Here is a 13,592-nt window from a genome sequence, read left to right on the forward strand (position 1 = left end):
GGACAGCGCCACGCTCGAGCCGCCCTGATCACTGGTTTCAGCACTGGACAGCGCCACGCCGGAGCCGCCCTGATCAGTGGTTTCAGCACTGGACAGCGTGTGGGGCGAGGGCGATGGGAGAGTTTTGGGTAAAAAGGGGGAATGGGGAATTTCACCCCAGGAATTACAGGGTGTAACTTTTGAACGTTGGAAGTATAACTAATGAGGCAATTCCTCGAAAGCGACCCCCTTGCCGTGCCACTTAATGACATTTGAGGTAAATCGGGGATATTTAAGCAGCCGGATCCTAATGCTAGAGTCGGCTGTGTTTTCAAACAGCGGGCTGCATTGGAACATTTTCCTCCCTGTATTCTCAGGCGTTTGGAGCAGCGATGATCAAACCAGCTCTTCTATCACTCGGATGCCTGTTTCTGCTGTTCAGTCTGTCTCCGTGTGAAGGTAAGCAATGGATAATTTTCTTTCTTTTTTTTTTTTTTTTTATCTGAGTCGGAATCAGCGTCATGACGGCCATCAAACATGAAGCAAACTTTCTTGGATCATGAAGGCGCGGATCTGTTGCAGAATGAGGCTGCGTACAGTTTGTCTTTTATTCTACAAAATTCTCCGTTGAACAACAGTGACATAATTTACACAGGTCTGTTATATCAGCTGTCAGGCTGCTCAAAATAAAGGGTTAAATGTTAGTATGTAAGGCTAATATGAAGGCTACTGGGCACAACCTCGTATCTGTGTTACCAAAGTGTTTGTGTATTTATAAACTGTGTATTTTTTTTTTTTTTTTTTTTTTGGTGGGGGGATGGGGGCTGGGGTGGGGTGTGTGTGGGTGGGTGGTGATTTTAGGCTGCGCAGTTACAGAGCAGAAGAAAACACAAACCAGATGTGACGCAGTTGCAAAAGGTGTTCTTCCTGGAATCTGGTTGCACATTTCAGCTTTTTGACACTCTTCAAAATTATGATGGAGGTTTTCACATTGATCTGTTATCAATTTACCCGTAAGCCCAGTCATCAGCTCTCACCCCTCCTCTGATGTCCTCACCTCAGTATTGTGTATGTTCAGAGGAGGGGGGCTGCAGCTTGTCGGTCATGTGTTTCCCAGCTCCCTGCACAGCTGTGAGAGGAAGCAGGTAGCCTTTTTCTGATGTTCTGTCTGTCTCAATAAGCAATATAAACAATGCGCTATTGCCATTTTCCCCCTCAAATCACTCTCATCAAGATTATTTTTTGTTTATTATTATTTCTTGGATCATGAAGGCGTGGATCTGTTGCAGAATGAGGCAACATGTGCCATTTATTCTAGAGAGCTGGCCACACTGTTGCCTTTCATCTTCTAACACACGCACACACATGAAATATCAGTCACACCCTGGTGTTTACACGAAAAAAAGGTTGTGATTGGATTTAGATTTTATTTAAGGGTGAAAATAATCCCTGCAAATAATGTTTCCTTTACAGTTTTTTTTGATTGCTTGAACTCATTTTACAAATGCTTTGCTCACTGTGCCAAAACTCTAAACACAACGCAAATAAGACACAACACCTGGAAATAAACCATACACATTTATGGCAAACTGAAACTCAGTCATCAAAACTTAAAAATCCTTTGTCAAAATGTAACTCTGATAACAAAAGGATACACATTTCTATAATATGAACACACTTTCAAAGCAGCAAGCAACACAACAATATACTTAACACAAAACACTGCAGTTTTTACTGCTTTTCATTTATTTCTTCAAAAAGAATTCTGCAAAGCTCAAAATAGAAATTAAGCACATTTTTCACAGTAACAACTGTTTGCAAAATAACCAAAAAATAAAAATAAATAAGAAAGGTGTAAACTCAAAACTGAATACAGTCTACAGTCTTTCTGAGTTTGGATGCAGTTCTTTACTGTAAGTTCACATTTGAATGTGTAGCTCACAGGAGAACCTTGTTCAAACTGATAGCTGTACTTTGTATTCTGCTGTCAAAGGCCCTTGGAATTGTCCTAACTTTCCCCCCATATATGGCGCCCCTGGTCAGCTGTGTTACAGTACAGTATAGCTGACTGAAGGAATCTACTCATTTGGGCAGAAGTTGAGTTGTTTGAGGGAAATATTGGCTTTTGCTACTTGCTTTACAATATGTAACTATGCAAATTGTCAAAAAAAATATGACTGCATACACACAAGAAAAAGTGAGGTTGAACCTGCTCAGACTGAAAAGGCTGTGTTGCATTCTGGTGTTGAGTATGAAGTGAGTGAGTGAGTGGATTAATTGCATTGGGCGCTGACAAAATGCTTTTGCTGCATGTTTGAAAGGTTTTGTCATGGTAAGAGCCTTTTGACAAACATAAATAAACATACATGCATAGTATGTAAAGCAAAAATAAAACAATATAACAAAATCAAACTACATACAGCTACAAAATCTCATCCACATCGCATACGATGTCTTCCTGTGCCTCTTTCTCTCACCGCCTCCACGCAAAGTACTCAACATGGCTGACATGGGGCCTGTTTGTAGTGCTTAGGCCCTGACTGATTGGTGTTCAGTTTTCTAAGTAAGTGCTTTCATGTGTGTGTCTCGGGTTTTCTAATTACCCGATGTGTTTTGTATTTTGAACATAAGTGTTTTCCCAATTGTAACCACATGCTTTCATTTTTGAGCGAGGTGTCTTCTGTATGAAATAGTGTCTAGTGTTAAGGAGGAAGTGTGTTGTAGAATTGCAAACACAGTTTAAAGCAGCACATGTGTCTAAGGTATGGCCACGCTGTGTTTAAGGTTTAGTTCCAATGACTTCAAGTTTTGTCACATTGGTTTAAGTGTATGTTCTTAGTGTGTAAGCAATCGAAAAAAACTGTAAATGTTTACGTTGTTCGCCCCCTACTGGGCGTATACTGCATATGCTGACCTGGACCATTTATTTATCCTAAATGTCAATAATCTGTGTTTTACCCCATTCCTGACATGGATGATATGAACTTGAAAAAAAAAAAAAAAAAAAAAAAAACTCTCTATCTCTAAAACTCTATTTCTCCCCAGGTCAGTCTCAGTTGATTGGTCCTCCTCAGCCAATAGTGGTGATAGTTGGTGATGACATCATCCTGCCGAGCCACCTGGACCCTGCTGTGGACGCTTTTGACATGATAGTGGAGTGGACGAGACCTGACCTGAACCACAGACTTGTCCTTCTATGGCGTCACGGTTGGGAGCTTGAGCATAAAAAACACCCATCCTATGAGGGCAGAACGTCTCTGTTCATGGACAAACTGAAGAACGGAGACGTTTCACTGAAACTCTCTGAAGTGAAACTGTCTGATGAAGGAAAATACAGATGCTTCATCCCTTCACTGGACAGAGAATCTATAGTTGAGCTTGTTGTTGGTAAGTAGGACTGTGTTTATTGTCCATGATGCATTCATTCACTCATGATGTGTTTTCTTCCAGTCAGTGTTGATGAGTAGCTTGTCTGCCCCTAGTGGCTGTTTTGAGGAACAGAAATGTCTAAATGTGTAAAGAGCACATATTGAAGCAGCATCATTAATTCACTCCCTAGTAGGCCTGTACTTCTGAACTGTATGTAGTACTTCACACCGATGATACTGTATGTCCTTGAGTGTGTACTTCCTCCTCTCCCTCCTCATCAGGTGCTGCCTCCTCTCCTGTCATCATCATGACCAATAGCAGCAGTGGAGTGGTTTTAGAGTGTGAAAGTAAAGGCTGGTACCCAGAGCCTGAGCTGTTTTGGCTGGACGCTGAGGGACAGCTCCTCTCTGCTGGAGCTCCAGAGACAGTCAGAGGTCCTGATGGCCTCTATACTGTCAGCAGCAGAGTGACTGTGGAGAAGAGCCACAACAACAGCTTCACCTGCAGGGTTCAGCAGCTCAGCATCAACCAGAGCAGGGACACACACATCCACGTCCCAGGTCAGAGATGATTTATAAAATGTAAAATGGATTTTCTATTAGCTTGAAACAACCAATTTTAGTTTTATATTAATGTCATGTTGTTCTTTTTTGTCATTTCAGATTTTTTCTTTGTGTACATATGTGACAGTCCTGCTCTCTACGTCGCCATTGTCTTTGCTGTCATCTTTGTCTTCATGAGTATTTTCGCCCTTGTCTTCATTTTGTGTAAACGGAGACAAAACAAAATCAGTAAGTCAAAAAAGTTTTTCTCTTCTCTTTTCTTAGTGTCAGGGTTCTTCAGACAGACATAATGACAGCGTTCTTGAGCCTGTTCTTATGGATATAATATAGAAAAAAATGTTTACAAGGTGCTTTACAGGATAAAACAACAAAACAGCAGGAGGCATGAAAGTGTTAATCATAAAAACAATTAGGGCTCTAGTTTCGCAGACCAGGCGAGGCGGGGGCGTAGCGCAGATGCGCTTCGTCAACTGGGTGTGGCCAGGCGGATTTTCCAAGTTTGGCACGCCGGTCTCGGTGGCGCAAGTACTCCGCCGTCCCTCCTACCGGTGCAAGGGAGGAGAGAAGGCGTGGAGTGGGTTTGACACAGCCGATTCACATTTAACCAATCAAATGAGCCCCTGTCCTTGCCTTTAAAATGCGCTGCGTGAAGGCGTAATGAAAGTTTACACAGCTGACATGGAGGTCTATTGCCGCGGGCAGAGCGGAGCTCAGGAGACAGGCGCGGAGCGGAGACCGGCGAGCAGTGCGGACACGTCACCAAAACCTCACAGGCAGGCTTCCGGGATGTCAGGCACATAAACGATGCAATAAATACCGAAAAAAACACTATTCAATGCTACGATCACAATCAGCACATACATATATCTCCATATCAACTGTCCCGTCACAGCTGATGTCAGATCAAAGGAGATTGGCACCGTTTGTGCTGATCGTGAGGTTTTGGTGATGTGCGCCTGTCAGCCAAACTTCCACTGCGCCGGCTCCGCTCCGCCTTGCGCTGAAAGTAGACGTGGTTTCAGACGGCGAGCTTTTGGCGCACCTCGGCGAAGCCTTTTGGCACGAAACTCTCACTGCGCCAAGTTGAATCTGTTGACACCTCCCCCCGCTGCGCCGGCACTCCCATCTCGGCGAACCTCCGCCTGCGAAACTTGGACACTGTCCGCCTCTCCCGCTTCGCCGGTCGAAACTAGCTCTGCGCGGGGTTCGCCTCACTGCGCCACCCCGCGCTGCGCCGGGAAACTAGAGCCCTTAGAGTAATAGCACCGTCAATAAACGCTGTCCACGCTGAGACAAATTCCTCTATATTGCAACATTTACAGTAAATGTAGGTTTCAGTCTTTGGTCCACTAGAGGTAAAGTTAAGCAGACAACAGCGAGTCAACACACTTGGGTCAAATCCCAGCGTCCCCCCTGACCCCCGAACCCTCGGGGCGAGTGGCAACACAGAAGATCAGTTTCTGATGGAGAGAGAAAACACACAGAAAGCAGCTCATGGGAAGAAAGGGAAGAAAAGCGACACTGGGAAGACGCGTGTGACAAACTGAAGGAGCAGCAGAGGAAAGTGGAGAACCACAGGGAGAGTGCAGAACCAGACGGCACAGAGGGAGGGAGCTACTGAACCAGATACAGACGCTGCTGAGTGAGATTGAGGCGAAGTTGAAATAGCCTCACACGCATCCAGCTGATCCTGCGAGCTCACTTTCTTTGTTTACTGAGGAAAAACCATCAGGCCACGATGCAACTGAGGGGGGAACCACCCTTTCCCCATAAATTACAACACTTATGGTAAAAAGAAGTTTCTTCCCTTCATTCCTGTCCTGTCCAAATTCCTCTATATTGCAACATTTACAGTAAATGCAGGTTTCAGTCTTTGGTCCACTAGAGGTAAAGTTAAGCAGACAACAGCGAGTCAACACACTTGGGTCAAATCCCAGCGTCCCCCCTGAGCCCCGAACCCTCCCAGAATCACGTTACATGTCACATTATGTGTGATGAGGAAATGACTGATGAATAAACTCGGTGTGTAATACTGGATATGCTTGCTTTTCTCTGATTTCATGTGTTTCTCATGTAACATCTTAAATCCTTGTTAATGTAGTGTTTCTTTATAGATTGAGGCAGACATGAAAACTTATTTTTTTCTTGTAACCTTAACGTCAGGGTTGGTTGCTCCTTCCATGCTTGTTTGTTTACTGCTCTTACATGTTCTTCTTTTTCCATAGTATTTTTTTTAAATTTATTATTATTATTATTATTATTATTATTATTATTATTATTATTTAATGTTTTCGGACTTTCCCTGGTTTTCCTGCGTTTCATGTCACAACACAAATACTGTGTGTCTCTGTCTCTGATCCCCTTTTTCTGTTTGTACACAGAGCTTCAGGATCTGATGGAGAGAAACAAAGAGCAGCTTGAGGCAGAAAGGGAGGAAAAGAGAGAGCTGGTCGTGGAAAATGCCAAACTTGAGGAAGAGCTGCAGAAGAAAGAGAGAGAACACTGGAGAGAGGAGTGGGAGAAACTGAAGGAAGAGCAGAGGGAAGTGAGAGAGCAACTCAGATTGAAGCTGGAGGAGGCAGAGAGACAGAGGGATGAGAACGAGAGGAGGCTCAGAGAAACTGCTCAGAGAGAAAAAGAAGAAAATATGAGAGAGACAGAAAGAGTCAGAAAGCAGCTCCAGGCAGAAATGAAGGAAAAGAGACTCTTGAAAGCAGAGTTGGATAAATTGAAGAAAGAGCAGAAAGAGCTGGCTGTGGAAAAAAGCAATCTTGAGGAAGAGCTGCAGAGGAAAGAGAACGAACTGAAACACCAGAGAGAGGAGTGTGAGAAACTGAAGGACAAGAAGAGGGAAGTGACAGGGCAACTCAGACTGCAGCTGAAGGAGGCGGAGAGACAGAGAGACGATAAGGAGAGGAGTCTCACAGTAATTGCTCAGAGAGAAAAAGAACAGATGAGAGAGACAGAAAGAGTCAGAGAGCAGCTCCTGGCAGAGAGGGAGGGAAAGAGACTCTTGAAAGAAGAGTTGGATAAATTGAAGAAAGAGCAGAAATAGCTGGCTGTGAAAAATACCAAACTTGAGGAAGAGCTGCAAAAGAAAGAGAATGAACAGAAAAAACAGAGAGAAGAGTGTGAGAAACTGAAGGAAGATGAGAGGAAACTAGAGAAACAGACAGAGCAGGTCAGACAGCAGCTTGAGGGACAAGAATGAGAAGAGGCTCATGGAAATTGCTGAAAACAAAGAAAAGACCAACACAGAAGATCAGTTTCTGACGGAGGAAGAAAACACACAAAAAGCAGCTCGGCAGAACCAGAAAAGGAAAGAACCAGACGGCACAGAGGGAGGGAGGTACTGAACCAGATACAGACACAGCTGAGTGAGATTGAGGCGAAGTTGAAATAGCCTCACACACATCCAGCTGTTCCTGCGAGCTCACTTTCTTTTTGTACTCCGGAAAAACCATCAGGCGCCCTGCGATGGACTGGCGACCTGTCCAGGGTGTGTCACTGCCTTCGCCCTATGAGCGCTGGGATAGGCGCCCCGCGACCCTAGTGAGGAAAAGCGGTTTAGAAGATGAATGAATGAATGAATGAATGAAAACCATCAGGCCACGCTGCAACTGAGGGGTTACTGGAGGCCACAAAGAGGCCGGACCAGTCAAAATCCTGTGAGGAACTGGAAAACACAAACAACAGAACGGTGGAAATACTCTTCGATTAGCAGCAGATCCACTTTATCAAAATCCACAATAAGCTCCACATTTGGGAGGATCAAATATCTCAAAACCACGTTGCAGGAGGTGAGAGAGAGGAAGTCTGGCTGAGAGTCTTGACAGAGGCTTCTGCATTCATTGCAAACACAAAAAAAATAAACAATATAAATAAATAAGACTCATCACGTCTGTCCTGAAATCCTCTCTTCGGAAATGTTTGAACCTGTAAATTTTCAGCCGTTTCATAACTAAATGTGCTGATGTTTGTAACTACGACTCGGACAAAAATGCCTGTTGTGCATTTTCGAGTCTCCATGGATCACACATAAACGCTCCATAAGGCCACATCAAGACATAAATTCAAATTAATTACCCTTGACAATTGTGCACAGTGCATGTTACCCTCCAGAATAAAAGCCCCTGCTCTTTTTTTTCCTTGGTTGGAAACAAGATGATGAAATGTTGTTATTGCTCATGATTATTGGCTGCTGTAGTATTTTAATATGACTAATTGGTTCCTTAGCAACGGCCACAAGTGTAAACTCCATGTTCTTTTATTTATTTCCATTTTGTTCACAAACAAAGGTGGTGAATGTAAATTAAATAAGCATCTTAATGATTTGTAATAGTTTTAATACAGGCTATAACACAGATACACTCACATTACTGGACCAAAAAGAACATAATAATGTCAGAAAACTATATGTGCATGTTAATCTAAGTGAGCACACATTACTGCCTATCAGGTAACCAGAACAGGAACATGATTTGTTTTATCACTTTTTATTTGAGGACTTTGGCTGTGCAGCAAACTGTCTGTAAAACATCCAGTACTCTAAAAGTTGTAAACAGTGCATGAAATGTAATAAATTGCAATATAATGACTTCACAATACCTGCTTTAGTCTGCATATGCTTCCTTTGTTGGCAGGGTGCTGTACTCACAGTCTGCTGGGAAAAAATGAAAGTGAAACTAATTTTCTAGCACTACGGTCATTTCACATTGAGGGACATAAACACAGAAGACAAAGGAGAGGAAATGACATTTTTAGGGGGATTAAAACTAAAATGTGTATAAATGTGCAGGTGAAGCACTGGCCAGCAGGCAGCGCTGTTGGTGTAGAGGTTGTAGATGTTAAAGGTTCATTCACATTTTTTTTTTTTTTTTTTAGCTGGCAGCAGACAGGATCCATATCAGTCGCTTCCAGTTTCATCACACTGCATTTAATGAACCCTGTGAATTTTGGCGTTTCCTTCACCTTTCCTAAATGAACAGCTGAACAAGCTGAGCAGCTTAAAAAATAAATTTCAAAATCAAAAGTGAAATCTGGTTTGAATCACTCCAACAAAGCCCTGTTTGAACTCCCACTCCAAAGATCATATTATTATTATTATTATTATTATTATTTTATGAATACATACTTAACATCATACAAAAATAAAAACTAAAAAAAATAAACTAATATAAAAATGAGTATATGATGGAAAAATATCCCCTTTGGACAGCGATTTGAGTGAAATACAGTGATAAAGTGCATTTTTTTTTTTTCATTTTTTTTTTTTATTCTGGAAAGCTTTGCTTTTTTGTTACATAGTCTAATTGTTATTGTTGATTTGTGAAATCTAATTGTTTTATTTCAGAGTGTCTGTACACCACTGCCCTGGTGGAAAATGGACAGCAATGAATCACATAGTGGAAAATGTGAGTAATTGCATTTCTTAAAATAAATAAATAAATCAAATAAATAATAGTACTTACTGAACTCATTCATCCAGTTCTGCTGACCAATCCTGCCACACATTCTTATAGTTAAATATTTGTCATCACTGTCAGCTGAAATCCTCATACCTCCAACATAAAACAAATGAACAAATGACTGTGGCTGTGTCTTTTGAAGTCCACCCATTTGGGTTTTGACAGAGTTTCATTTTACCAAGCGCTCAGCAATTTTCTGAAGAAGAAGATGAAGAAATCTTAAGATCATGTCAAACTGCGTATGCCTCAGGTGAACATTTTCCATCCACTCTGACTCTGACCGCAGTTTCTGGTTTCTCTTTGCTGAGTCAGCTTGAGCCTTATCTCATCCATTTTATTATCCTGCAACCGGACATTTGCCAGGAGTAGGCTGGGTAGTGGGACAGTCATCGAGTCTTACCCCGGCTCGTTTCCCTCTCTTCCTGGGTCGACCGCACTGCTTGCGATGACGTCTGATCCGAATGTTTTGGTTGTCGGATCTTGAGATGCCGAGAACAGAGATCGTCTCAAGGTCCGCGCCACTCAATGCAATTATTGCACTTCCTCTTCTGATATTGACGAGTGTATTACCGTCATAAGTAACACGACTCTCAGCGATAAAAACGGGAGAATCGCTCCTCTTTATGCTGAAATTGAGGGAGCCACCAGCTGCTGCATGCATATGCGCCGCCGTTGCCATGGTACTTCCCTCTGTCTCCCTCTGCCTCCCAGTGATTTTTCTTTATTTCTGAATTCACATCCACAACCTTTTTTCTTCTCTCCACCAGTGTTACTGCAGTCCTGCTCCTGTCCGGTTGCTTGTGGTTTGGGTTTACACACACACACACACACACACACACACACACACACACACACACACACACACACACACACACACACACACACACACACACAGACCCTATGTGCAAAAGGGGAATTAAAACAACAGTCAGTCAGCAGCCAGGGGCTGAGCACTGTAACTTAACTGACTGACTGACTGTTGTTGTAATTCCCTTTTGCACACTGGGTGGCCCACTACACATTGTACTGCATTTAGACATAAAGGACATAAAAACAGCACCAATGAAACTTTAGCATTCAGTATTCAGTTCACTTTTTTTTCATTAAAAAGCAAATGACAGATGACAGGTCGCAGTTGAAAACATAAGCGTCTATTATTCCGTGCACTGATTTGATAATGAAGGGGAGTATAATCTGGATTTTGGTGATGGTTTTGTTGCTTGTTCCCTCGCTCGCAGGTAAAACAAGACTTAATATCCTATTTCCCTATAGCATTAAGTTATGGCAGCCTTAAGTTGACTCAACATACCGTGTTTGACTTATCTGATTTACTTTTTAAGGCTATTGGTAGAACTCTCTAGAGGATTTTTACACTTTGAAAAATTGTCAGCCATTTCAACCTTAAAAGCTCAGACAGATTCGTTTGGAGATTTTTAGTTTTCCAGTTAATCTCATCTGTCACCACCCTAATAACCCCAAGATGTCTTTTTTTTATTTTTTTTTTTTTATTAAGCTCCATTTGATTTGATTTCACCCCAGAGACCCAGTTTGGATTTTTCCAAGATGGCACTGTAGCATTACGGCTAGTAAGACTACATGTGGGATTTTGGTGTGGCTGTCTAGTACTGGAAATGAGCAAAAATGACACCAAAACATTGAGTGGAGGAACAGCTCAGGAGGCAGAAGTCCATGCAAAAAAAAAAAAAAAAAAAAAAAAAAATGGTTTTATTTACCCAAACAACAAACAAAACAAAAGTCCCTGAAAAGTTAAGAGGGAGCAAACAAACTGAAGAAAAAAAAAAAACTTTCTGCAACAATACAGCCTCACCGCAAGCTGCCACCAAAAGAACAACCAACTCCGACGATGACGACGTCAACCGATGTTGAAGCCATCACTGTGGATAAGCAGAATGAGTCTTTTTAAATATGCTGATGACATGGCCCTGGTGGCCCACATGGACAGTATAGTGGCTCCCATCCGGCAGCAAAAAGACTCTAACAATGGTTTACAGGTCACTCATAGAATCCATTCTCACCTTCAATATCACATCTTGGTACAACTTCCTCACCAGCAAGCAGAAAATAAAACTCTCACGCATCAGTGACCAAGCCAGCAAAATAATTGGTTCACCACAAACCCCACTGTCCCATCTGTATGAGCGCTCTGTGATCAGGAAAGCCATCCTGATCACAGACGAACCCCCCCATCCGCTTCATCACTCATTTACCCTCCTCCCATCAGGCAGAAGATACAAAGTTCCACGGGCCAGGAAAACAATCTACAAAAAAATCATTCATTCCATCTGCAGTCACAGCGTTCAACAGCTCAAAAGCTTAACTTGGAGCCGGTCCTTTCCCTTCTCCCTTCTCTTAAAGAATAGTGTTTTTTTTTGTTTTGTTTTGTTTTGTTTTTGTGTGTGTGTGTGTGTGTGTGTGTGTGTGTGTGTCTTTTATTATGAGTACTGTAGTTGTTGTTTTTGTCGTTTTTAATGCCTACTGTGGGTGTGTGGGTGTATACATGTAAGCCTTTTTTTGAGCCTTGTCAAAGGAAAATTTCTGGCACCTTCTGTGTCAGACAATAAATTCTATCTATCTATCTATCTATCTATCTATCTATCTTCCTCAATGCCTGTCTGGCTTTTTATATCTCTCCTGGCCCCTTCCCTAATTGGACTATCCCACTGGACAAGGGACAAGCAGCCAAGAGAGGGAAACACAATAAAGTTCACATTTCAATAGCATCATTGCACTACTGGGGAGAAAGAAGGAAAAAAACACATTAATGCACATCAGTGTTCTTTTCTCATCTCTTCTGACTGACTAAATGAACACAAACCTAACAAATCAGTGGCTCCACCTAGTGCCCAGTGTGGCACAGGTGGCCTGACTCAGCTGATAACAGGGATTGATCTAAACAGTGTAGGGAGTCTGGGCATGTGAAAAGGTGACAGAGGGAACCTTTTCACAGGCATATTGTGACAAATAGATTCAAAGCCAAAACTGTATTTTGCATTGGATTGTTAAAGTATAGCAGAGTTAAACTGTTCCTCATTTTGCTGAGGATCCTCTGCTGTGAAACAAAAAGACACCAAACCCAGCTGCCCTCTGGTGGCAGACCGAGACAGCGCAGAGACCATCAGTATGACTTCAGGATCGACTCCCAGGGGAGCCACGGTTTCTGAGATTTAGGATCAGTTCATGAAACTGTGATTCCTGTAAACATTTCTCCAAAGTGCTGGAGGCACTCTTTGCAAGGTGACTGCATTAGTTTTCTCCAAATCCAGCAGGAGAACTGAATTATCAAATGCAAAAATAACAATAACCCAAAAAAAAGAATGTGTAAATGACTGTTTGCCCCCAAGCCTAAGACTTTGAAATGTATTTTAAAAGTAAATCAACACTGAGTTCTTACCAGCTGATAGTGTGAGGATACCAAGTGGAAAAAGTGATAGATACATAAACACATGACCTTCATTCCCCACCTGCACACACACACACACACACACACACACGTACTTCGAGGAGTGAACTTGTCCACTCTCCTTTGTTTCAACAACTTTCCTGACTTCAGATCTTCTTGCCTGTTCATTAGACATGAATGTTCACTGAAGCAGTTTTACAAATGCAAACAGATCCATGTTAACTTCAGAATCCAAGAGACTTGACAACCACCGTCTCTATCTGTTTGTTGATTTAAATTGCAAGAAAATAACTCAACATGAGAATGTCATTAACCCTCCTATTATGTTTGGGGTCAGTTTGACCCTAGCCAATGTTTAACGTCTCCAAATAAATGATTAACATCATTTTTGCTGCATATTTATATATAATATAATGAGTACTACCGGGTAAACATGAAATTCACATGATGATATGTTTTCAATTTCCTGTACACACTTTGTAACGAATAGGTTATAAATACCAAAAAGATCTTTCTCAAGATGTTCTCATTATGCATGTTATTTTATTGGCGGACAATCCTCCACATCGATGTCATGCTGTATCACATGCGTCTGAGTCAGCACCTCTGAAAACAGACACAAGTGAGATTCAGTTAAGTTGACCACACCCTCACGTTGAGACCCAGTCAAAAGCCACGCCCGAGCTTCCGGATCAGTAGTTTCAGCACTGGACAGCGCCACGCCCGAGCAGTCCCGATCAGTGGTTTCAGCACTGGACAGCGCCACGCCGGAGCCGCCCTGATCAGTGGTTT

The 13,592-nt window shown here is 42.3% G+C and overlaps 1 protein-coding gene across 1 annotated transcript; it reads left to right on the plus strand.

Annotated features, from left to right (window-relative positions):
• The first annotated feature begins 212 nt into the window (after window positions 1–212).
• LOC115377027 (butyrophilin subfamily 3 member A2-like) lies at window positions 213–13,582 on the plus strand. Its single transcript, XM_030076881.1, has 7 exons — window positions 213–256; window positions 357–438; window positions 3,025–3,366; window positions 3,630–3,908; window positions 4,011–4,139; window positions 6,293–6,829; window positions 13,467–13,582. Exons 1-7 carry the CDS (start codon window positions 245–247, stop codon window positions 13,580–13,582), a joined length of 1,497 nt encoding a protein of 498 aa, XP_029932741.1. The 5' UTR covers window positions 213–244.
• The last annotated feature ends 10 nt before the right edge of the window (window positions 13,583–13,592 follow it).

This window comes from Myripristis murdjan, chromosome 18 (assembly GCF_902150065.1).
Source record: "Myripristis murdjan chromosome 18, fMyrMur1.1, whole genome shotgun sequence".
NCBI lineage: Eukaryota > Metazoa > Chordata > Actinopteri > Holocentriformes > Holocentridae > Myripristis > Myripristis murdjan.